This window comes from Ambystoma mexicanum, chromosome 11, assembly GCF_040938575.1.
Source record: "Ambystoma mexicanum isolate Mex_15411 chromosome 11, UKY_AmexF1_1, whole genome shotgun sequence".
Taxonomy (NCBI): domain Eukaryota; kingdom Metazoa; phylum Chordata; class Amphibia; order Caudata; family Ambystomatidae; genus Ambystoma; species Ambystoma mexicanum.
Window position 1 is genome coordinate 1382061987 of NC_090934.1, and position 23168 is coordinate 1382085154.

A 23168-nucleotide genomic window follows, 5' to 3' on the forward strand; every position below is an offset into this window, starting at 1 on the left:
AATGAGGCCCATTGTATTGGCAGCTGACCGCTCTTACCATGTGATCTCTGACAGGCACTTAACATGCTGCTTGCTACCTACCCCCAGCACTTACTACACTTTCATGTTCTGAATGCTGCATGGTCTAGTGGGCTGCCTCTGTCTTTCTCTTCAGTGTTGTTATATTTGCCTTTCATTCCCATGTTCCCTCCCCATTGCCCTCTGGGCTCTTTGAAACACAATTTACTTGATGTATAAGTGCCTTACAAATGCACAATAAATAAATAAATAAATACGCAGAATGTGTTGTATAGGGCATAACCACTCATCCTTCAGAGTCCTCGTTGGCTCACATGAAAGGAAAGATCACTTTCAAAATTCTCTGCAGTCTCAACAAGGTCCCCCATTGACTGTCCAAGCAATGCCTTGTCAAATAGTTCCAGCAGCATCGGCGGACCAGATGCCTGTCAGCCATTGGACCGTTTCAACTTGTGAAATTTGGCAAGAGAATCCTCTACGCACAAGCCTCCATCCTCCGACCGGCCCCCCTTATCCATGTTCCTCCCAGAGCAGACTTGAACATTGCTTTCTGAGATTCCACAGAAGGGCCTGGTCATTGAAGCTTGCACCCTACGTGTCTAGGATCAAGGATGATCTACAGTGCTGGCTCAGCAGCCGATAGTGAAATACATTGTATATGCTTTGACATCACCCTGGCTTTCCCTCAGTCCTTACTCAGTGAGGGCATCAGTGTATATTTTAAATATTGTTTTCCCATTGATTGGAACCCTACATTTTGAATTCACAATTAGGAGAAGCTGCCATTACATATTTATTTTTAAAATTGCCCTAGATCTTCTTCAATAATGTTTGGCTTTCCCGTGCTATAGTCTTCAAGGGAATTCAAAGACTTCACCTGTATCCCTCATCATGTTCAAATTTCCCAGCTAGAGAATCACCAACTATGTCCACGACCTGTACTCTAGCAGCCATGGTGCCCTGTACGTGGGAGCATGAGGATAGAGTAATATACGCTGCGGTTAGTGCTGACTAAAATGTTTCATCTCCAGTCCAGATTCCTGTCAATTTATCCACAACTGCCCTCCAAGCATGTACATGTTATTATGCAGAACTCTTAAAGGCAAAGCAGTGACCGCACTGGCATTCCCGGTCAACCCTGCCTTGTGAATTCCACGTGTGGCCTAACACTTCTATTTCAAGGTGAGAGAACATGATCAACGCCACACCAAGAATTGGTGTTGCTGTTGTATTCAATGATGTACGCAGTCATGACTCGCAGATGGTATCTTCAATGTAAGGCTGTTTATTGGTTACAGCAAACATATATGTAGTCATGTTAACATGTTTGTATCAGCATATGCATCAGTAGCCACGTATCCTCCCTCCTTTCCCTTGCCAGGCCTCTCTCTCACATCTTATCATGGAAGACTCCTCTAGCCAGCAGAAGGACGCTACATTGTGTCAAGAGTTCCAGCCCGCCATGAGCCTGTTTGCTACTAACAGGGAAATGCAGGACACAACAGTTGGGTTATGTCTCTCCCTTCTTCCTCCACTAAGATGCAACGCATCATTACAAAGAACCAACAGGTAATACCGAATTTAGAAATTAGCCTTGGCCAACATTTAGGAACTTCTGAATTAACACATTTTGAACATTTCTGTTTAAACCTTTGCCAATTTCTAAAATTTGGGGAAAACTGTTTGAATTGTTTTATATAGACAACCCATAGGAAAGAAAATACAAATATGTGCATTCCGACTATTATAAAAATGTACAATGTTCTATATAACTCTTTTTCCAGTAAATTCTAAGTTTTCTATGAGCATTGTGCTCTAAAAAAAAGGTGTGAACCACTATAATGAAGGTTGCACTTATTTTCCTAATCAAAACAAGATCCATGCTATGTTTACAGTTAAAAAAAAGTTATGGAACATTTTAATAACTCTCCATTAACTTTAGAAACATTTTAGGTCTCTTCACAATAGGTGGTAAATACTAAGTAGTTTATTGTTTTTTCTATGGGACACAAACCAATTCTTCCAATAATAAAATGTTCTACATTTTGTGTATAGGCTTATCCCATTGAACTTAAATTGCTCCTTTTATTCATATAACTTTCAAAAAATGCAACTATTGTCATTAGATTTTCGAATTTTAAATATGAATAATTATTATTGAACATTGATTTGATTGATTTATTCATGGATTAATGGATTATTATTAGTATTGTTACTATTATGTATTTTTAGTTATGTCATTGATAGTATAAAATGTTCTTCAATAAATGCACTTAATTCATGTATTAACTAAATAACTGAATTGAAGTACTTAACCAATATTAACCATTCATGTATTACTAAATAACTGAATTGAAGTACTTAACCAATATTAACCATTCGTGTATTAACTAAATAACTGAATTGAAGTACTTAACCAATATTAACCATTCGTGTATTAACTAAATAACTGAATTGAAGTACTTAACCAATATTAACCATTCGTGTATTAACTAAATAACTGAATTGAAGTACTTAACCAATATTAACCATTCATGTATTACTAAATAACTGAATTGAAGTACTTAACCAATATTAACCATTCGTGTATTAACTAAATAACTGAATTGAAGTACTTAACCAATATTAACCATTCGTGTATTAACTAAATAACTGAATTGAAGTACTTAACCAATATTAACCATTCATGTATTACTAAATAACTGAATTGAAGTACTTAACCAATATTAACCATTCGTGTATTAACTAAATAACTGAATTGAAGTACTTAACCAATATTAACCATTCGTGTATTAACTAAATAACTGAATTGAAGTACTTAACCAATATTAACCATTCGTGTATTAACTAAATAACTGAATTGAAGTACTTAACCAATATTAACCATTCATGTATTACTAAATAACTGAATTGAAGTACTTAACCAATATTAACCATTCGTGTATTAACTAAATAACTGAATTGAAGTACTTAACCAATATTAACCATTCGTGTATTAACTAAATAACTGAATTGAAGTACTTAACCAATATTAACCATTCGTGTATTAACTAAATAACTGAATTGAAGTACTTAACCAATTTTAACCATTCGTGTATTAACTAAATAACTGAATTGAAGTACTTAACCAATATTAACCATTCATGTATTAACTAAATAACTGAATTGAAGTACTTAACCAATATTAACCATTCGTGTATTAACTAAATAACTGAATTGAAGTACTTAACCAATATTAACCATTCGTGTATTAACTAAATAACTGAATTGAAGTACTTAACCAATATTAACCATTCGTGCATTAACTAAATAACTGAATTGAAGTATTTAACCAATATTAACCATTCATGTATTAACTAAATAACTGAATTGAAGTACTTAACCAATATTAACCATTCATGTATTAACTAAATAAATAACTGAATTGAAGTACTTAACCAATATTAACCATTCATGTATTAACTAAATAAATAACTGAATTGAAGTACTTAACCAATATTAACCGCAATAATATTTGATTAAAATGTGGTTTTAATGCACTTGTATAGTGTTAGTGTAGCCCATTACAGATCTGTGGGTATATATTTGTTTTTTAAAGGTAAACCTCCAAAACAGAAAGCTTATGGGTTTTTTCTGCTTTGGGGCAGCATGCCCCTGTTGCCTACCAGGGATTTACTGACCCCCACCTTCAACTATTATGGGATTTCTAATCAAAAATACATTTTAAAAAAAACTGCATATAATTAGACATTTTAAGGATCACTAGTTGGGTCCCAAAAAGTGTTTCCCTTGGAATGTCTTCAATTTAGGTGTGTTTTGATGAAGTTAGTTTCAAGATTACCTTTGCAAATTATCATGAGGAGTGTTTACTACGAACAATTGTCTGCCACCCTGGGCGCTAGGCTTTAGTGCGATACAATTAAACTTCATAATAGGGTGAAAATTACTTCATTTTTTAAAACTAAAATAAAAACATATTATGTATGAATATTGGCCAAGGGTGTGATTTGACAAACACGTTGGAAATAATGCATTTGAAAACATATTTGCTTAGTAACATTGGTTAAAACTAGTGTAGTAACGTATGAAACTATCCCACTCTCGCCCAAAAAATGTAGTCCATTCTGACCAAAAAAAGGACCCATCTAGAATCATGGGCTGGCACTTCAGGCATTGCCCTATTACCCTATAGGTCAGTCCAAGCCTGTCAATTTGTGTCCTTGGCAAGGCCACTCTTAAGGTGATCTTTGATTTGGTCAAATTCATCTTATACCATTGGTCTGCGCTTTCCCAGTGGCTTTCCAATGTGTAGCAACAATGTGGGAAAGACCTAAGACTCTATTTCAACTATTTGCAGATGTGTGACCCTTTGGAACATATCAAAGGCAGGCAGAACTTCTTATTAGGTTGTGTGTCGGACTTTCCCAAATCACTCTCAAGCACCTGCAATAACAGAGCAGCACGAATGGCTGGATGCCTTTATAAGACTGACCACGTCACCGAGGATTAAGAAGGGAGTTTAAACTATGGTGAACTATCATGCCACCATACCTGACATGCTGGGCAGAAAAGCTTAGTCAATGAAATAAAACAGTACGAACCATCAAGATTTGCAAACTCAAGTCTCCTGTGCACTCCAGTGGCAAATAAAAGTCACACGGAGGAGACGAAATACCCTAGAATAGCCTACATCAAAAACTCGGACTTCTCTTAAGCGCCTAAAAGCCTATCCAGCAGCTCTTGCAGCTGCCACGTGGTTTTGTGGGATTTTCCCACATCCCATCCTACTGCACCAAGGGTAGACAGGAGTACATGTGGCAAGATGAGTAGGAGAGTTTTGCACACACACGCGTGCGTGAGCTCTTTCTCACACACACACACACACACACACTTTTCATGTGCACGTTACCCGCATTTTCAACCTAATGTGAAATGGGAACTTCCCCATTATTAATCCAGTATAAGTTACAGACTACAAAATGAAAGCCAGGACTGGACCGCGACTCCCGAATGGAATAGATAATCTTGACATGTATGCAGGTCTCATGAGCATTTCAAAATCTTTTTCAACATAGGTAGACAAATATGGGGGTGGGAGGGTTTGTCGGTCTAAAATATTGCAATTCTATGCAGCACGGGAAATGTCCCCTACCCCCTTGTCACAGACTAAGAATCAGTGTAGAGAAACCCCCCTCCCATACCCCTGGAGAAAAACTTGGACTGAAGGTTGTGCTTTTTTGCTTTAAATCCTAGTCAACAGAAGATACACTGTCTTCTCAAAAGAATTATAAATACCCATGAAAAAGTACACTTTCTTCACTTCAAGCTGACACATGCTTTCCATGAAGTGGAAGGCGTAAGGTAAAAATAACCGCAGCTACTTTCCTTCACCCAAGCTCGGAATTCTAACACGGAGGCTCAAAGCTGTGGCACTTCCCGCTCTAAGTCCCCGAATGCTCTGTGGTGCATATGTGCAGCCCAGAAGGCCCCTTTCAGCCACTGCTTGGCAGGTGCAATATTTGATGCTCTACGCTGGCATGCAGCTTAAGAATTGCATTCATCGATACAGTGGACATTTACGCTCAGGAGTGAAGCACCTAATGGAATCAATGAACCTCTAGATCGTGATCGCGTGAGAACATCACTGCAACAGTTCGATCATTGCACCCCTGTAGAATGGTTAGCTTACCTTCACAAACCCCACTTTCTCTCTACTCTTAAACAGCTCCTGGATGGTCTCCATCAGATCCTTGGAATTGTCCAGGATCTTCCCGCAATCCACCAGCTGCCCGTACAGCGCCTCCAGCTTCTCCTTCTTTTCTTCCTCCAGTGCCTGGGTTTTTTCGTCATATCTCTGCGTCAGCGTGTGCATTATTTCCGTGTAATGCATCTCAAAGTTTTGCTCCTGTCTTGCAAAGTTTTCCTGCGGAATATTTCATGTTAATACTTGAACTGAAAAAGCATTAAACTCCACAGTGTTTTTGTGGGACTTAGCATGTGCTGCTTAATCGACATCCATGAAGAGAAAAAATGTTTCCTCCAGATAAATATTTACAAAAAATGTGCACGCCTCACCAAAGACATGATAAGGCTCTATATCAATAAAGCTGTTTTTCAAGAGAAAGCCCAGAAATCACAATTTAATAAACCGCTCATTGAACATTCATACCCCCAACTGCAAATTGTAAGCCATGTTTTACCCTTATAGCGCTCAGCTAAAACCACAAAAGCTGAAAGGATACTTGCAATGTCCCTTCCATTTACAGTTAGGGTTTTGTGTTCAGAATTGCATTGTATTCCTTATATTCCGTACATTTTCACCTAGAACACAACATGATTGTCTTTTCCAGCCGATGTTTTAATTTTCTTCAGTTTTACTTCTTATTCTATCTTTACTGTTTCCACTACTTTTTTCTTTCCTCTCCTTTATAATTATCTAGACAGTGTGTATTCTTCATTCGTTCTTTTTCCACACCCCTCCCTTTGTGTTCCCCTTTTCTATATGTGTGTGTTTTTCGTGCTTCCTCTTCTATCCCTTTCCCTTCAGGGGTTATCATTATTCTTGTGTCCATTTCTCTTGCCCCCTCTTTTTCTGCCCCTTCCTTAGCGTCTTTCCAGCTGAGGCCTTTGTATCTCTTCCATTTCCGGTCTCCCTTATGTATTATTTACAGTGTCCTTTAGCCCCGCCCCACGCCCCGCTGCTCCAAACAAAGATCACCCTGTTCAAACACACACCACTTGCCACCAAACACCAGCTCTCTCAACCAATCAGTGAGTAGATGCGCCGCCTCTAAGGCGGGGCTTATTGGGAAGCCGTGTAAAGTCAATACTATTGCAGTGATGAGCAGCTTCTGTGTTAAGGTAACATGTGAATGAAAACATGCATTGGCCAAGCTAACAGTTTTGACGTGTGTAGAGATAATAGGCACTGCTGTCACATACCGAGGTACTCACACCTTTTTCCAGCTGCTGCCTTGTTATGGCCAAGGTGTATCATTATATTAGTACCTGGAAAAATGCCTTTTGCATGTTTATGCAAAAGGCAAAACTGTTAGCTTTGCCAGTGCTTCTTTTTAGCAGAAATTCCTTGCAAGGATCAGCTACAAGTGCACACATACTGCTTATGAACCAAGCGGCTGAAAGCAACCTTGCTTAAGACCGTTTGATTGCATCAGGAGCTGGTGCATTGCTGCAATTAAACATTTACCTTTCACAAGGCTGCTCAGAAAGCACAGCGCTAGACTCAAAGAGCTCCCTGGGGGGCAGTGTTTTAGGTGGGAATGGGGAAAGCAGATGGTACGACTGGCCAAACTATATAATATGGCCATGGGCGGTCAGTCGGGGGGTACATATTTAAAGAGCACCCAAATGCTGTGCGTTCCTCCTCACATCTCATCACTCCCCTATCTTCACTTCCTATAACAATAGTTTCAGCTTATGAGAAACTCTTTGAACGCCACTGAAACACCAATCTGATGTGAATACCATTTATTAGTTATGTGATAAATGGTGCCTTTGCTGGGTGTTGCAGAGAGTAAAAGGCCAGTATTGATGAGAACTCCCAGTCACCTGCTGTGGTCATTATCTGTTTTTGACTTTAATGCAAGTTACATGTTAGTTGATAACTTATCTTACCTCCACTGTGATGAAAATCTCCTCCAGGTGACCTGCAAAGTTCTCCATCTGAGCAATCTGTTCCTCCAAGCTGCACATATTTTTGTGAATCTCATCCTGGTGAGATAGACATTGTATTAACAATTTTAAAGTAGAAATGTGCTCATATATTTTAGAAGAAAATTACAATTGCCGAAAATGGAGGAGTATCTACCTTGAAATCTTCCACTGCACTGGGTAGCTGCGTCACCTCATGCTCTTTGTGGCTGCCAAACAGTTTTTCAAATGCTCTTATTGGGGTTTTACAGGTAACACAGAAAATATCAGGAACCTCCTCTTCCTCCTGTGGTGGCAAATCTTCGTTTTCTTCTACAATCTCACACTCTATTGCTATTTCCTCTTCTTTTTTGTCCATGGTGAAGCTCAAAAGTTCATCGCCGGCGTCTTCGTGTATTGGAGCACCATCACTAATGCCTACATTATTAGGGGGTTCTTCATTATGAGGTTCTTCGCTGTAAGGTTCTTCACTCTGGGGTTCTTCAGTATGAGGTTCTTCAGTGCTAGGTTTTTCATTATGAGTCTCTTCTGTATGACTTTCTTCACAACAAGGATTGTCACTATGAGGTTCTTCGCTGGTTTGTTCTTTGTTGCTGGGTTCTTCTTTTTGAGGTTGTTCACCGCAAGGTTCTTGGTTCACTTGTTCCTCATTATGTGTTTCTTCACTGCCAGGATCTTGACTATGGGGTTCTTTATGACCCGTTTCTACTTTGGAAGTGTCTTCATCACCAGGTTCTTCATTGCCAGTTTCCTCCTCTCGTGGTTCTTCACAGCATGGTACTCCCTTCAGGGATTCTTCGTTAGCATGTTCTTCCTGGGCAGCTTCTTCACTATGTGGCTCTTCATGACCTAGTTCTTCGTGGGCAAGATCTTCAATACGAGGTTCTTCAATAAGTGGTTCTGCCTTATCAGGTTCTTCCTTGAGGGGTTCTTTATTTAGAAATTCTTCATTACTGGGATCTGCGTTACCACCTTTTTCATTATGAAGATCTTCATCAGGTGACTCTTTATTCGTTTCTTGAGAGCTCTGCTCAGCAGATATATCTTCCACTCTGTCTTGCTCTTCAGTTTGTTCTTTCATTTCTACAGCGTCCGGCTCACTTTTCAGCACAGGTGGTTGCTCGATGGATACCTTCCCTTTCGGAGGAGCACAATATCCAAAGAACTCTCCCTCTCCCTCTACTTCTCTGTCCTCATCAAGTCCATACATCCTCGCCAGCTCCTCAACTTCTCTTTGTAAAGCCTGCTCTGCCCGCTCTGAACTTGACGCCCAATCGTCCCCTTTTGCCATAGTTTCACTGGTGTCGACCATGTCTTCACCCCTTCCCCCTTTTATAAATTGATCGTCTGGAAATATTTCTAATCTGTCCCTGCACTCGTAGAGATCCATGTGATAGAAGGTTAGCCCTTCGGGCTCTGGTTCAGTGCTTTCATCAGACATTTCGGATGCGTCCTCGTAACCAGGTTGATCGGAAAGATCTGCTCCATTCTGATATTCATTCGACGTTTCATCATCAGACATCATTGTCGTCGGGCTTGACGACATGCTTCTTCCTTCACTTCTTGGTGCTTATGTGAAAGAACAGTTTAACAACTTCCCAATTCTTTGAAACTAAAATAGAACACATATACATGATTAGAAGTATTTGTATACGCTTGCTAGTAGCAGAGTAGCATGATTTTTTACTTTTTCTTAAAGGGTTGGAAACTATGTGCAAATGTTTCTCTTCCAAATACAACCACTTGTTCAGGAAATCATGATGATTCCCACAGTTCTTGCAATTAAGAACTGGCGAAATGTATGGCTTATAAACCCCTATACCAGGGCTTGCGACCTGCGGATCACCCGATGTTTTGAAATGCAACTTCCATAACCCCTCATCATTGACAATGCTCAGTAGGGCTGATGCGAATCATGGTCTCAGCCATCTGGAGAGACAAGGGTTGCAGACCATTTCTGTAGCTGCAAAACCCTGAAATACTTTGCAGACAAGCTTGACATCTCTTAAGGTACCCTCCAGTGCTTGGAGCCATTTGAAGCTTTAACTTGAGTCCCCACATTTTGTCTCAGGCATGGCTAGCGCCATCTTTGCTCTCTTTCTGTAAGCAAATAAAACCTTTACTATTCAGAACAAAACGGATTCCTGGAGACTAATCGCTGCTGCCTCTGTTACTGGCTCTGCTTTCGGTCCAGCCAGTCAATTAGTGGACAGTATATCTTTCTCCCCATCCCCTTTGCAGAACCCCTATATCCCGATCAAACGGAAATGTCCTTGTAGCACCAGTTGTGTGCATTGTTCTACGGATCATCCAATGAGGACCAGTATCTCTCATTACTTCTGTTGTACGGACCCAACTGCTCTGACTAATCGGATGCTGGACCCTCTGACCTTTAAGATACTCACTAATAGGTAATAGACAGATCTGAGTTCATATGTAGACTTTCCTTTTATGGAAAACCCCTTTTCGGATTTTTATTTTTTAAATGTGTACTGGCGTTTAAATTCTTATTTTTTGTTCTGGAATATTATTTTAGTTGTCTGATTGCATGGGCAAGGCCCAACATAAATCAATTTTAACTGACTGCGCAGACTCCGTTCGCCACATCTAGGAGGAAAATGTACTCAATGCCGAATATGGTCCAGGGATGTGGTTGGTTGTACATTTTGAAAAGGTGTCCATCTGTAGTGTATGTGCTATAGAAATAACATACCCGGCTGTAGAGCCGAGCCATGCTCCATTTTAACAGCTTTTGTAGGTGTGAGCTCATAGGTGTTGCCTCGTCAAGCCAACACTATTGGTATGGCTAGAGGTCAAATCAGTGTGAATACACATCCACCTCTCTAATGTGTCCTTCTTCCCTCATTTTGTATCCGTCTAATAGTCCAATTTCACAAAAGTGAAGCAATTGACATGTGCTTTAATTGGAATCTATTGTCTTAGCTGTCTGTTTACAAGAAAGAGTTCCAGATGTCCCCGGCTTGAAAGAACAGTGCTTTGATCTCCTTTTTTCCTTTGAAGTGTGGGAGTGTTAGTGCTATGTACTTTAATGCTTGTTATCACCTGTTGTTGTATGATCTGTATTGCTGCCCTTTATTCATGGCATTAGGTTTAATGAGGTATTTTGAGGCCGCAATTGACTTATGACAGCTGAAACGTATTTGCTTTACTAATACGTTTTATTAACCAAATAAATCTGTACGTGGACTCCTGGTCCTTGTTACAATGTCTTGTGCCCCCTGGCGACATGTGTTTTGACCCGATAGGTCCTTTTCAAGGCTTTACAATGGGCAAGGTAATGAATTATAACATTATAAACACATGTGGTCCTATACAATTTCTATGTACATCATATGATGTATATTACATAAACAAATTATTTTGTAAAACAAGATATATTGGGAGCAAGGGATAGGTGGTTCGAAAGGGTAAATCAGATATACCCAAATAGTATTCAAGTACATACAATAATTCGAAAAACAATTCCCATTGAAGATATAGATATTGGGAGAGAAATAAAAAATCTAAAATAAACAATAAATCAAAAAAGCAATTCGTATTTTTCATCCTGTTAGGCAAATGCTGTTAAATTTCCCAAATTATTCACTTCAGAAGCACATGTGAATATAATGTTATGATTTAATAACTTGCCCATTGCAAAGCCTTGAAAAGGGCCTATCGGGTCGAAACACATGTCGGCTGGGGCACAAGACATTGTAACGAGGACCGGGAGTCCGCGTACATAATTATTTGGCTAATGAGACAAATTGAAATGATTATTCGGCTCAGCGCAATCACTCCTGGTGTACATCATTTAAAATGTGGGCAGAGCCTTAATACACCAGCGGGTGCAGCTGTCCTATCAGAGGATAGAACTTGAGTACTGTATGAGCTTAATCCAAGTGCACAATTACACCCAGGCAGTCCAACCTCACATTACTTTACTAATATGTGTTATATAAACAGTGCTCACATCCATAACACTTAAAAAAACATAACTAACAGTCCCAGTCATTGAGCAGGGCCAGACTCCATTTTAACAGTTCCCTCATGAAAAGTGTTGATATGCAGCATATCATGAATACAGAAATAACATGGCCTTTCACTGAGTAGAGCCATACTCTATTTTGTTCTCTTGATTGGGTCACTGGTAGCATGTTTGTTAAATAGATCTAACCACCCTCTTACGGAGAGCTGTCAGACTTTTACACGTGGGACAGAGTAAAATAGTTATCAAAACAGAACTTATTATTTTTTAATGGGTAGGGTTTTTAATAGTGTTTTTAGTTTGTTTCTTTCCCCAAGCCGGAAAAGAGAAAACAGCAAAACCATTCCCCCTCAACAGCGCCCAACCAAGAAAAACTCCGCAACTGCTTATATTTGTGTACATTAATGCACCAGCGTGGCAGAAAACATCCACGAGTAAATGTGGCATTGTTTTGACTCTTGATAATCTTTCCATGCCTCCATCTTTGGGGGGGTTGATGTTGTTAATTTTTGTATTTGTAAATGAAAACAACAATGAGCCCCTTTGAAGTGCCCACCTACTTACAACGTGATCCTCTTTTGAGAAGGAGGGTGATGAACTGCTGTCAGATTCTGCCTATCGCTGCCCATTCCAGCACTTTACCAGCTGTTGCCCACCAGCCAGCGACATAGTGCCCTTCTGCTAATAGTGTCGTGCTTCCCCTGGCGTCATAGAGCGGGAATCTACATATTCAGGGAAGGGAGGTTTACTTCCGTTCCTTCCGTGAATCTCTGCTCTGCCATCACTCAGCCCCTGCACCAAGTGAAGGTTGTGCACAGAAACTGGGTGAAACGGATGCATTACTGTGAGTTTGGCTTCCAACGCTTCGCTGCTGCAGTCGTCCCGGTTTTGCAGCGACTATCCGGGATTGGAACCTCAGTCCCCAGAGTTATTTTTTCGTTTTAAAAAAACCTGTCCTAGTTTTGGGAAAATGGAGAGGGGCAGTTCCAGTTTTTTAATTGCCAACGAAATAAACATTATTACATTTTCTGATTTTAGGATGGGCTCGAACCCAACCTTCCAAGTACCAGCAGGACACATTAACTGCTTGCGCCACCGAGTCAGGCAGAGGCACCAGCACATAACAAGGCATGTGATATGCAACAGAGCAAATGCTCCTTTGGTATTTGCATGCTTTATTTTGTAAATTAAAGTGTGTTATAGTTGAGATGGTCAACTTTTCACACCAAATGCCAAGAAAAATCAAGTTCATGTAAAATAATATAACATTAAAATACATAATTCAATCAGTATTACTTACAATATATCATGCTTGTTATTTACGTGGGTTTATCAACACTGAAGCTCCACATAATTTGTATGCAGACACTGTGGTATGGGGTGGGGCGCATAGAAGGTTGGGTTAAGGGGGCGGGGAGGGAAGAGAGAGGGTGAGTGTGTTAGTCCTTCTTTTATGCTGTTGGCAGTCCCATTTTTTTGTCTTGAAAATCTGCTCACCCTAATCCAGAGGTCTTCAAATTGTGGGGAGCATGCAAAGGGGGGGGGGGGGGGGATGAGGGCGCCAGAGCCCAGCATGAAATGAGTAATAAAAAAAAAAAATACTTATTTTTTTTTTTTAGATTGGAAGAAATGGGAAGGGCCAGCTCACATGGTCAGACTGGACCATAAAACGGTCTTAGGAACCAATGAAAAAATGGCCAGCAGTTGCAAATGGATATTCAGTCCTTTAGTCACAGACTGTTTGAACAGTACCCAAGGGGTTGTTTTTTGTTCAAATGTAAACAAATGGTGATATTTAAAGAATATTTATTCAGCAACAATGGACAAAACTACTAGCTGCATAGTGCAGTAACTCCTCAAACTGGCCCACATTGGCCAAAAAAGTGGCCCATTTTGACTGGCCTACACTAGCATTTTGCATTTTTGGTACGATCATCGCCCTATTGCCCTATAGGCCAGTCCAAGCCTGCCGGCTCATCCATAATGGGTGAGGGGGCATCCACCCACTGGCCACCTCACCCATTATGGAGGAGCCAGCCCAGTGAAACACTGAGCACTCCCTCAGCTGCTTTTTCCAGCCGAGGGAGTGCTCCTGGGCTGGCTGAACTGTCAAAGGGAAACACTGTTTTCCTTTCACAGTTTAGTTCCCCAGCCACACATGATCACTGAGCCATGCAGCCCTGCGGGGGGGGGACGGGTTGCTTTGCCAGCCTTGCATAGCTCATTGGAAATGCTGGCTGGGGCACTGCATGTATGTATGTGCGAGGGGGTGCTCCTGTGCCTCCTCGCACATACGGGCAGAGCAACCTGGAGCGGGGCATTTTAGCAACCACGCACAGGCCCCTGCAGAAGATTTGTTTATGGCGATTTATTTTTTATTTAAATGTGTATGGATGTGTGTATGCTTGTGTTATGAGACTGTGGTGGGAGCAGGATGTGCGGCAGCACTGGGATAGTGGTGGGAGTAGGGTGGGGAGAGCCCAGGGTCTGTACAGGGAGTAGGGTGTGGTGACGGCACGCAAATGTTCATAGCGATTTCTACATACTGTCCATATGGCACTTTTGGGGGGGGCAAACTTTGCTCAGGGGGGCCCAGGCCAAAAAAGTTTGAAGACCACTGCCCCAATCTTTTGTTCACCACCAGCCCAAAATGTGGTTTGTGAAATGCATAGTCCCCAATATAGAGTTATCCCTAGTCCCTTTTGACGGAGGTCATACGTTCTTGGCATGCCCCACCTGCATACTCTGCAAACCCCCCTCAGGCACATCAATACAGTTGCACGCATTTGGCGACGTAGTCCATGCTGGTTGCGATGGGAAACATCCCCTGCTTGCTGGAACAACATCCCTCCTTGCTGGAAATTCTCTGGAGACATTTGCACCCACCTTGCCCCCTTGCCTGCACCAGTTGCCTCAACCCACTGATCCGGGGCAACTGGCCTTCAACTTCTGACACCTTCTGCTTGTCTGCCCGCTGTCTCTCCATAGAGGATGTCAACTAGGACTTTGCCTCTGCCGATATCAATGTACATACACAGTGCCCCTTTCACTGCATTGTAAATCCAGGACAAAAAGTGAAATAAAAAAAGCAACAAGGGAGAACCAAAAAACAAAGAAAGAAAATGGAAATTGAGGGAGACATACAATATAAAATAAAATGGCCTTATGAGGCAGTAAACTTTTCTTAAAAAGAAAAATGATCAAACATTTGTCTTTCTTTGTTTCTTCCTATGCTCTCCTCCATGGATATCAGACTCGTACCCCTCTTCCTGCATCATAGACCACCCCACAAAGGAAGCAGGAAACCACACGTTACTCACAGGAACCCTCACAGCGCATTTGAGCCAGGGCCAGGCAACCTTTGCCTATCTGGATGTTTTGGACCACATCTCCACCAGATCTATGCAGCTGGGTCAATAATGAAGGATCATGGGAGTCGTAGTCCAGCAGAAGGTGGCAGAGCTTGGCCCCTAAAGCCCTCTCTGAGATTGTGGGATTCTAACAGGACTGTAATTCTCCAGGAGACATTGCTTAGCCGTCTCGGCTCCCACAAATTTCAGGTCTTGCATCAATCCCTCCAGGAGTTTAAAGATGTCGGATTGACTTCTGCATTGTTTTATGAAGGATCATGGGAGTCGTAGTCCAGCAGAAGGTGGCGGAGCTTGGCCCTTAAGCCCTCTCTGAGATTGTGGGATTCTAACAGGACTCTAGTTCTCCAGGAGGCATTGCTTAGCCGTCTAAACTCCCGCAAATGTCAGGTCTTGCATCAACCCCTCCTGGAGTTTAAAGATCTCGGATTGACTTCTGCATTGTTTTGGTGGAAGCTACATCTAATTCTGGCGCTGAGGTTGGCATATGCGTCCCGGCGCATGCATGATGGAGCGAGAAAATAAATAAGTTCAATATGATGTGGCTCTCCGTGAGGATCCCCTGATGTCATTGGCTGCTTGGTGTTGCTTTTCCCTTGCCATCCACTTTTTTCTTTAGACTTTCTCGAACTTGCCACTCTGTATAATGTATGTACACTTTTGTAGACTGTATGTATGGTCCGACAAGCCGTCAAATCCTAACAAAAACTTTGAATAATGGACATGGCAAAGATTTCCTCTGATGCAGTATGATTTAGAAAGCTCGCACATATTTTCTGGCTAACAAATAAGTTTGTGTGTTATTGCTGTCATGAGATTTTTTTAAATACCATTCCCTGGTTAAGATTTGTTTTGTTCGGTCTATTGATTAAATGCTTGAAAATGTCGTTTGGTGTACATTATTTGTCATAAACACGAGCTAAACCACAAGTCAACAATTTCAAATTGAAATTGGTTTGTCTATTTTGCTTGGCATACTGAATGTGTAGATTTCATTTGTAATTGCATTGTTCTAATTCAATACATTAACTACTTGCTTTGAATAGTGTCCCCATTTTGGGAATTTCTTTTGTTAAGAATTGTTACAGCCCGGTTTCCTGTTTCAGAAGGGGCTGTCTTTTGAGTGCCTGTAAAGCAGGCACACTGACCTCCTCTGGGCCCCGTCTGCACTGTATGAACCTGCAAAATAAAATAAACACATAGCTAGAATAGGACCTGAATTCTAGCCCACCTACTAATGTACGCACTTTCCTGGACACCCGCGGATACTGCTCATGTTAACGCCCTCTCACGGTCCTGCACCGACCCAGCCACACCTAATCTACCACTACCATCACCTCTACTGGCGCCTGCCAACTCACAGTACTATCTAGAGTGCTGCCCCCTCTGAACCGGGTTCCTTCGACTTGAGCCCTGCCCACCACTGCAGTGACGGTGTGATTCCTGCACCCCAAGGCAGTGTCACAGCCTTGCTCAGGCTCACCCATAGCCCATCCTGCTATGTTAATGCACCATCCGGAAAAGTTGTCCCACCCATGACATTTGCCTATAGGATGGGCGTGGGTCTGTTGTCTGCAACCTGTGGCTTGTCCGATTCTTTGGAGCGCAACTACCATCAGCCCTAGTCAGCATAGTCAATGGTGAGGGATCATGGGAGTCGTAGTCCAAGACATCTGCAGAGCCACACGTTGCAGACCGCTGGCTTAGGTTAGTGGCATACCACTCTGAGAGGGGCATGCCATTGCCGTGTTAAAGCAATTGTTCAAGGATTCCAGGGTACGCATTCTGGGTAACATAGTTCTGACTGGTACACTTACAAGGAGAACTACTTATTTGGGGAACTTAAACATGGGAAGCACTATGTTAAAATGGCTGCTGATCAACACAATTGCTCTAAAAGTCCTCCCATCACTTGCAAGAATCGAAATAGGGTACATTTCTCAACCCGGCAAACATATTCATATGCCAGACAATTACAAGATGTAAGCTTACAATTCGCCAAAGGAAAAAAAAACATTCATGGTAAATCGTGCATGGTCACAACTATGGAAATGCCATAATCATAAACATGCACAGGCCTGCATGTAGGGCCTGGTTGCATGCATTGGGGCCTGGTTTCAAGTGGTTGCATGCATTGCGGCCCGGTTACAAGTTTGGCAGTAGTGGTAAAACATCTGGTATTTTTCAATACCTCTCGGTCAAACTACGAGTTTCTCACTTGAAACAAATTTTCTCCACCTGCTTTCATGTGGTGACAATTACCACCACACAAAAGCATTAGCTCGTGCACATACCTCACGTGGTAATGCACAAAATCCCAGTCGAGTCCTGTGGCACTTCAAAATGGGTAATAACTTTGAGCTCTTTATGGAATCATGCCGAACTGTAAAATGAACACATGCTTATTGCATGCAGTAAAGTTTCAAACTTCAAAATAGAAGCAGTAACGATTACATTTGCTGAAAATACCTATATGTATATATTGGAGAGAGAGAGAGAGAGTAGATTGCTGCAGAAAGTAATTCTCTACACGTATGACTAAAATAAGAATATACCTATGTATATATTTATGTATTCTTCATATTTTTATTGGCAGGTATTTTCTGCAGCAATCTACTCTTGGATAGTATGTGTAAATTAATCCAGTTCAGTCACAATCCTCAACACTTTCCTATGTTTTGGCAAATACACGCTTCTGTTTTACTCGACAGGACAACACAAATGAGGGTGCCATATATGTGTCACACTGAGTTGGCACATCAAAAAAATCATTCCTATGGATTCTGCGGTACCTTGGCTTTGGCAGGAAGACTTCTCCCTCTCTCTTCTCCGCAGGGTTAATCCGGAATTTGCATGCTCTGGGCAGGCAGAAGTTCACCCCATGCGCAGGCGAGGCCCTGCTAGATTTCTGCGCCAGAGCTGGACGCCGTTCCAGGGTAAATTTAGGCAGCTCCTGTCGTGGAGTAATGACGTGCCAACCGTGAGGCCTGGTGACAAATATAGACCTGCTGCAGCTGTGCCCCTCCTCCAGGCTGCCCTGCTCAAGTGTCAGGGAGGCTGTGCTGCCACTGCTGCTTTAATGTACTTGTATGTATTTGAAGATAAGGGACGTCAATTTCTAACAGAAGTGACTTACAATAACATATTTACAGATGGCAGAAGCATATCTACAGATGGCGGAAGTACCCCATAAAAGAGTGCCTGTACTGGAGCGCAAAGATGAGAACAAGTGGTGAGCCAGTTTATGAGGGTGTACAAAATTGGGACATACAAAAAAAGGTATATATATATATATATATATACACATTACATGGCCGCAGTAGCGGCCATGTAGTTATGGTTAAGTTGGTGTTTCCATAGGAAGAGCACTTTTTGGGCGGCTTATAACTTCGCTCCCCCTGGACGAATCCTCACCAAACTTTGCAAAAAAACGTATATGGCCCACTCTGAATTTTTTTGCAAAGTTTGGTGAGGATACGTCCCGGGGGGGAAAGTTATAGGGGGGTCCCAAAACTTTTTCTTTCCCCATAGACTGAATGGGAAAAAATGTGCGCACGGCTACAGCCTGAACCGCTGGACGGATTTACACCAAATTTGCAGCAGTAGCGGCGGCCTGGTCCCGAAAGCGTGCTTTTGCAAATTTGGTGTGAATCCGTCCAGTAGTTTTTTAAAAAATGACCAAAATGTAAGGCAAAAAAATTAGTGACATCTGTGTTCGCTTCGCGGACGGACTTCCCTGTTCGCTCCGCGGACTGCACCCCGATTGGCCCATGGCTTTGCGTCATGTCCGCGGACATGTGACGTGTTCGCTGATTGGACGGCGAGGGGCGTGGAGTGCATCAGATTTTCTGTGGCGCCCGCCATCTTGTATTCGCCGTCGACCGCGTACAGCGCGGTGAAACGTGGATAAAAAATTGTATTTAGTGCCCTGTGTTGGTGTGTAAGAGTGTTTGGGGAGGGTGGGGGAGTATGAGATAGGTTCAATGTTTTGTTTTTTTATGTGCTAGACGTTTTTGTTGCGTTCGATTTGTCCGCAGAGAACACGGCTGTTCTGACATTTTGTAAATAAACTAAATGGTGGGGTGTTTAGAGGACGGAGTATGTGTAATTTTTGTTCGCAAGGAAGGTAAAAATTAGCTATGAACACTCGCGGTGTACTTAATTGTTCGTAAATACACAAACTGGGGGTGTCCTCAGGACGCTGTCCATATTGTAATCTGTCCAGTTGAATGTGTTCTAAGAACACTCGCGGTGTCCCGAAATGGTTGCAATTACACAAAATGGGGGTGTTCTGAGAACGTTGTTTGTATTGTTCGTTGTCAGGGTGAAAGTGTTTTAAGACCACTCCTTTTGTCCGCTAATAGTACAATTTCCTATGGGCGTCAACCGACTTTTTGTCCACTAAAGAAACGATAAATCCGGCTGGTGTGCGCCGACATTATGTGATAATCCTATGACTGGCGCTATTGACCTGGCTGACTTGCTTTTGCGACACTAAATCATATCTCCCATCCCTAAGCCTGATATTATCAAAGCATTCATATTCCTCGCCTCTCTCCGTGACGTTACAGGGTGCGTCATCAAACGCGCCCAGTCCTCTCCAGTCCTAAGTGACTTTACACAGAACCCGGAAGACAACACATATTATGTCACAACACAACGCGCCACAATTCAGAATATGAAACAGTGATTTAAAAGCAAACAGCAAGATTGTAAATTTTGTAAAGTACATTTATTTGACATCAAATGTTTAGAGAATATTCAGCAATTTGCATTTGTCTTTGTTGTCGATCCGCAAACGTTCATGTTGAGGCACGCGATGTTCCTTTGCGGTACAGAGGGTGTTAGATCAGCTTACAACTCAGTGCGCCACAATTCGGAATATGAAACTGTGGTTTAAAAGTATATAGCAGGATTGTACATTTGGTAAAGTACATTTATTTCACATGAAATGTTTAGTGAATATTTAGCGATTTGCTATTGTCTCTGCTGTCGATCAGCAAAAGTTTATTTGGAGCCACGCGTTGTTCCTTTGCGGTAGATAGGCTGTTGGTTTATGATAAAAGCAGTAAATGGTCGCTCTGATAATTGGAAGGTTGCTCCAACAATGAGCCATTAGACCACCCTATTGGTTGCTATGTTGTTTGTAGCCGCTAGTACTGCGTAAGGGCCTATTGGTCCTTGGCGATTGTCCCATAAAATGGTGAGGGTCATGAAGTTGCATATTTGGACCTGCACCTGGCAGTTGAAGACCCCATCCGCTGGAGTCTGTAAATCGTGACATAGGCAAAATGGGGCCACATACCTGTTTTAAAAAACATAAATTAGTCTCACCAGCCGATCTTCATTAAAAATCATCATTTTATTTATTAGGGCGTGAAACTATTTGCTATCTAAGATAGTGCAACGGAGTATGTTAGTAATAAAATAATAATATTTTCCCATTCATATCACGCTAAGAACCGTGAGGTATCTAAGCGGTGCTTATTATTAACTACGGTGTGTGATGCTCATTTATCGACCACGGAAGGATGAAAGGCTGAATTTGGCCTTGCCAGGATTCGAACTTGCGTTAGCAAGCTGTGCACGGATATCAAAGCAAGCGTTGTACTCGCTGCGCCACTTGACAGGCTACAGTGAAGTGGCACAGCGAGTAGAGCGCTTGACCGCCTATAGACTGGTTAAATTTTTTATATTAACCCACCCTGTGTCGTCTGCCTTTTTCAGAGCCCTCTAAACGACAGGGGATCAATTCGGCGGTGATAGTGCGCGGTAGAAAACATTATGCCACTTTCAACGAACAAGTTCAACTTGAGTGGTCTTTAATGCTACGCTATTGTAATTATATTTGGTATAAAATAATCTCAAGGGTTACTTACAGTACAATTGCAATTTCCATTGTCTACGAGTGGTGCAGTCCCAAAGTACGACTCCACGTGTGCCAACGATCTTTCGCCTAGTGATATAATATATAAAATTGGTTTCGTTTCAGAAATTTCATACTTATCTTCTCTTACGTTTTAGCAACACTACTTCAAGAGAAGTCTTTCATCACAATCTTTGTCTGTCAAGGTCAAAACACAATACAACCTTATAGTCCGTTTCGTGAGCCTCTCCGGGGCCCGAGAAAAAAATGGAAGCAGCTGACCTTCACTGTGAACGAGCATAAATTCTTACTTTGCAACATTCTGTGTAAAGCCATCTGTGAGAAGTTGGTTTTTGCACGCCATGTTTGTATATTGTTTGCGTGATATTAAAAAAAGTTTGTTTAAGGGACGTTATGGTTCTAAGTACAGCCGAATGACCCCTGAAAATCGCAAGTTATGGTAAGCTATGAAAAATAACTCGCGCCACCACAGTGCACTGCTAAGACTAACACCCAGAACATCAAAGATGACATTGCAAATGTCATTGATGAAATCACTGATGACATCACATGTGACTTTTCATGGAATTTGTGTACTAGGGATTTTTATTATAATTTTGCGAAAAAAGTGTCAAGGCTATTGCAATAAATATCATACCGTTATTAGTGCTTTGAACGATGCATTGATATAAATAGCATTGTATTATGGGATTCTATCTAGTATACTGAGCTACTAATGGAGAAACATAGCATTGTGTGCAGAGTACAAGATGAAAGTATAATATTTGTAATGCTAATATGTTGAATAATGAAATGATAATTATCCTGAAATGTTTGAAAATTCACAAAATGGGGGTGTTCTGAGGACGTTATTTGTATTGTGCGACTGCTTAGCTGTATGCAATGAGGGAATGGCACAGAGAGTAAAGTGGACGCCGTCCGCGGACACTGCGGCTGTTCGTGGACAGGGCGTGCCACATCCGGGTTTTTCCAGGAAATCCAACATGGAAAGAAGACTGTACGGATCAGCCAATCAGATGTCGAGGTTGTGGATTTGTGTTGAAAGAGAGTGTGTGTGGTGAAGATGGCAGAAGTGGAGAAAGTCAGGGTGTTGGTGCTCGGAGATATGTTTGTGCATGGTTTACAGCAGTACGCTGAATGCAGGCATGTTGCAAAGAACTTTGATGTGAAAGGAGTGGAGGTGGTGTGGAGCACTGTGCCTGATTGCAATGTACAGGGAATTGTACAAGTTTGTGAGGATATGGCCACGATGAACAGTCCGCATGTAGTAGTTTTGCACTATGGTGCTTTCCATTTGGGCAATGTCAGTGCCCCTACTTTGTTGGCTGATTTGGAACGCTTGGTTCAAGCCGTAATGAAGATCCTTCCAAATGCGAAAGTAATTTTTTCTGGATTACTACCTAGGGCAATATGGGACAATAGTTCAGTTTTTTGTCCTCAGCAAAACATTGCTAGGTGTGTCATCAACCAAGGCATGTGTACCTTCATGCTTAGAGCTGGTATGTTCTTCTGTAACAATGAGAATATTGATGCCAGTAATGCTGTTAATTTTAAAGAAGATGGCATTTCTTTATCTTTTACGGGAAATGTGTTTCTATTTTGGAATGTAAGGGTTGCTTTGGGGAAGGTTATGTAAAGATTTTAGGAGTAAAGTAAGAAAAAAAACAAGAAAAAAACACAAAATAAAAGGTGTCTGTCAAGCATCTGTAAAAAAAAAAATGGTTCTTTTCAGAGCCAACTTCAAAGGGGAAATGGGGCACACTATTTAAATTTACAATCACCACGCTCAGATTTTCGATGTGTCCGCGGACATGGCGGTAGTCCGCGGGCATGAAAATCACTACGAGGAGGTTAGTATGTTCTATGTTACATGTATATGAAGTCAGGGATATTATGGTTAAGTTGTGCTACTAAAAACCTATGAAATTCAGTGAAAAAACTTTGTTAAAGGGACGTTATGGTTAAGTTGCACTACTAAAAACCTATGAAATTCAGTAAAAAAAACGTTGGTAAAGGGAAGTTATGGTTCAAAGTAAAACCGAAAAACCCCTGAAATTCGGCAGTTATGGTAAGATAAGCAACCATAACTCGCGCCGCCACCGTGCACTGCTAACACTAACACCCAGGACATCAAAGATGACATCACAAATGTCATTGATGACATCACTGATGACATCACGTGGCTGGCTCTCTCTTTGTTTCCTTTCCTGACATATCTAGGCCACATGATTTTCTT

The 23168-nt window shown here is 41.6% G+C and overlaps 1 protein-coding gene across 2 annotated transcripts in view; it reads right to left on the minus strand.

Annotated features, from left to right (window-relative positions):
- The window catches only part of FSD2 (fibronectin type III and SPRY domain containing 2), a 147859-nt gene extending 129877 nt beyond the window's left edge, over nt 1-17982 (minus strand). Inside the window, exons 1-5 of one of the 2 annotated variants that reach the window (XM_069624980.1) lie at nt 17838-17982; nt 17340-17428; nt 7847-9301; nt 7654-7749; nt 5708-5941 (exon numbers count right to left, since the gene is read on the minus strand). In XM_069624980.1, coding sequence (XP_069481081.1) covers nt 5708-5941; nt 7654-7749; nt 7847-9235 — 1719 coding nt within the window. In that variant the 5' untranslated portion in view covers nt 9236-9301; nt 17340-17428; nt 17838-17982. The remainder of the gene's footprint in view (nt 1-5707; nt 5942-7653; nt 7750-7846; nt 9302-17339; nt 17429-17837) is intronic. The other variant, XM_069624979.1, reaches the window with a different exon arrangement.
- Between the last annotated feature and the right edge of the window lie 5186 nt (nt 17983-23168).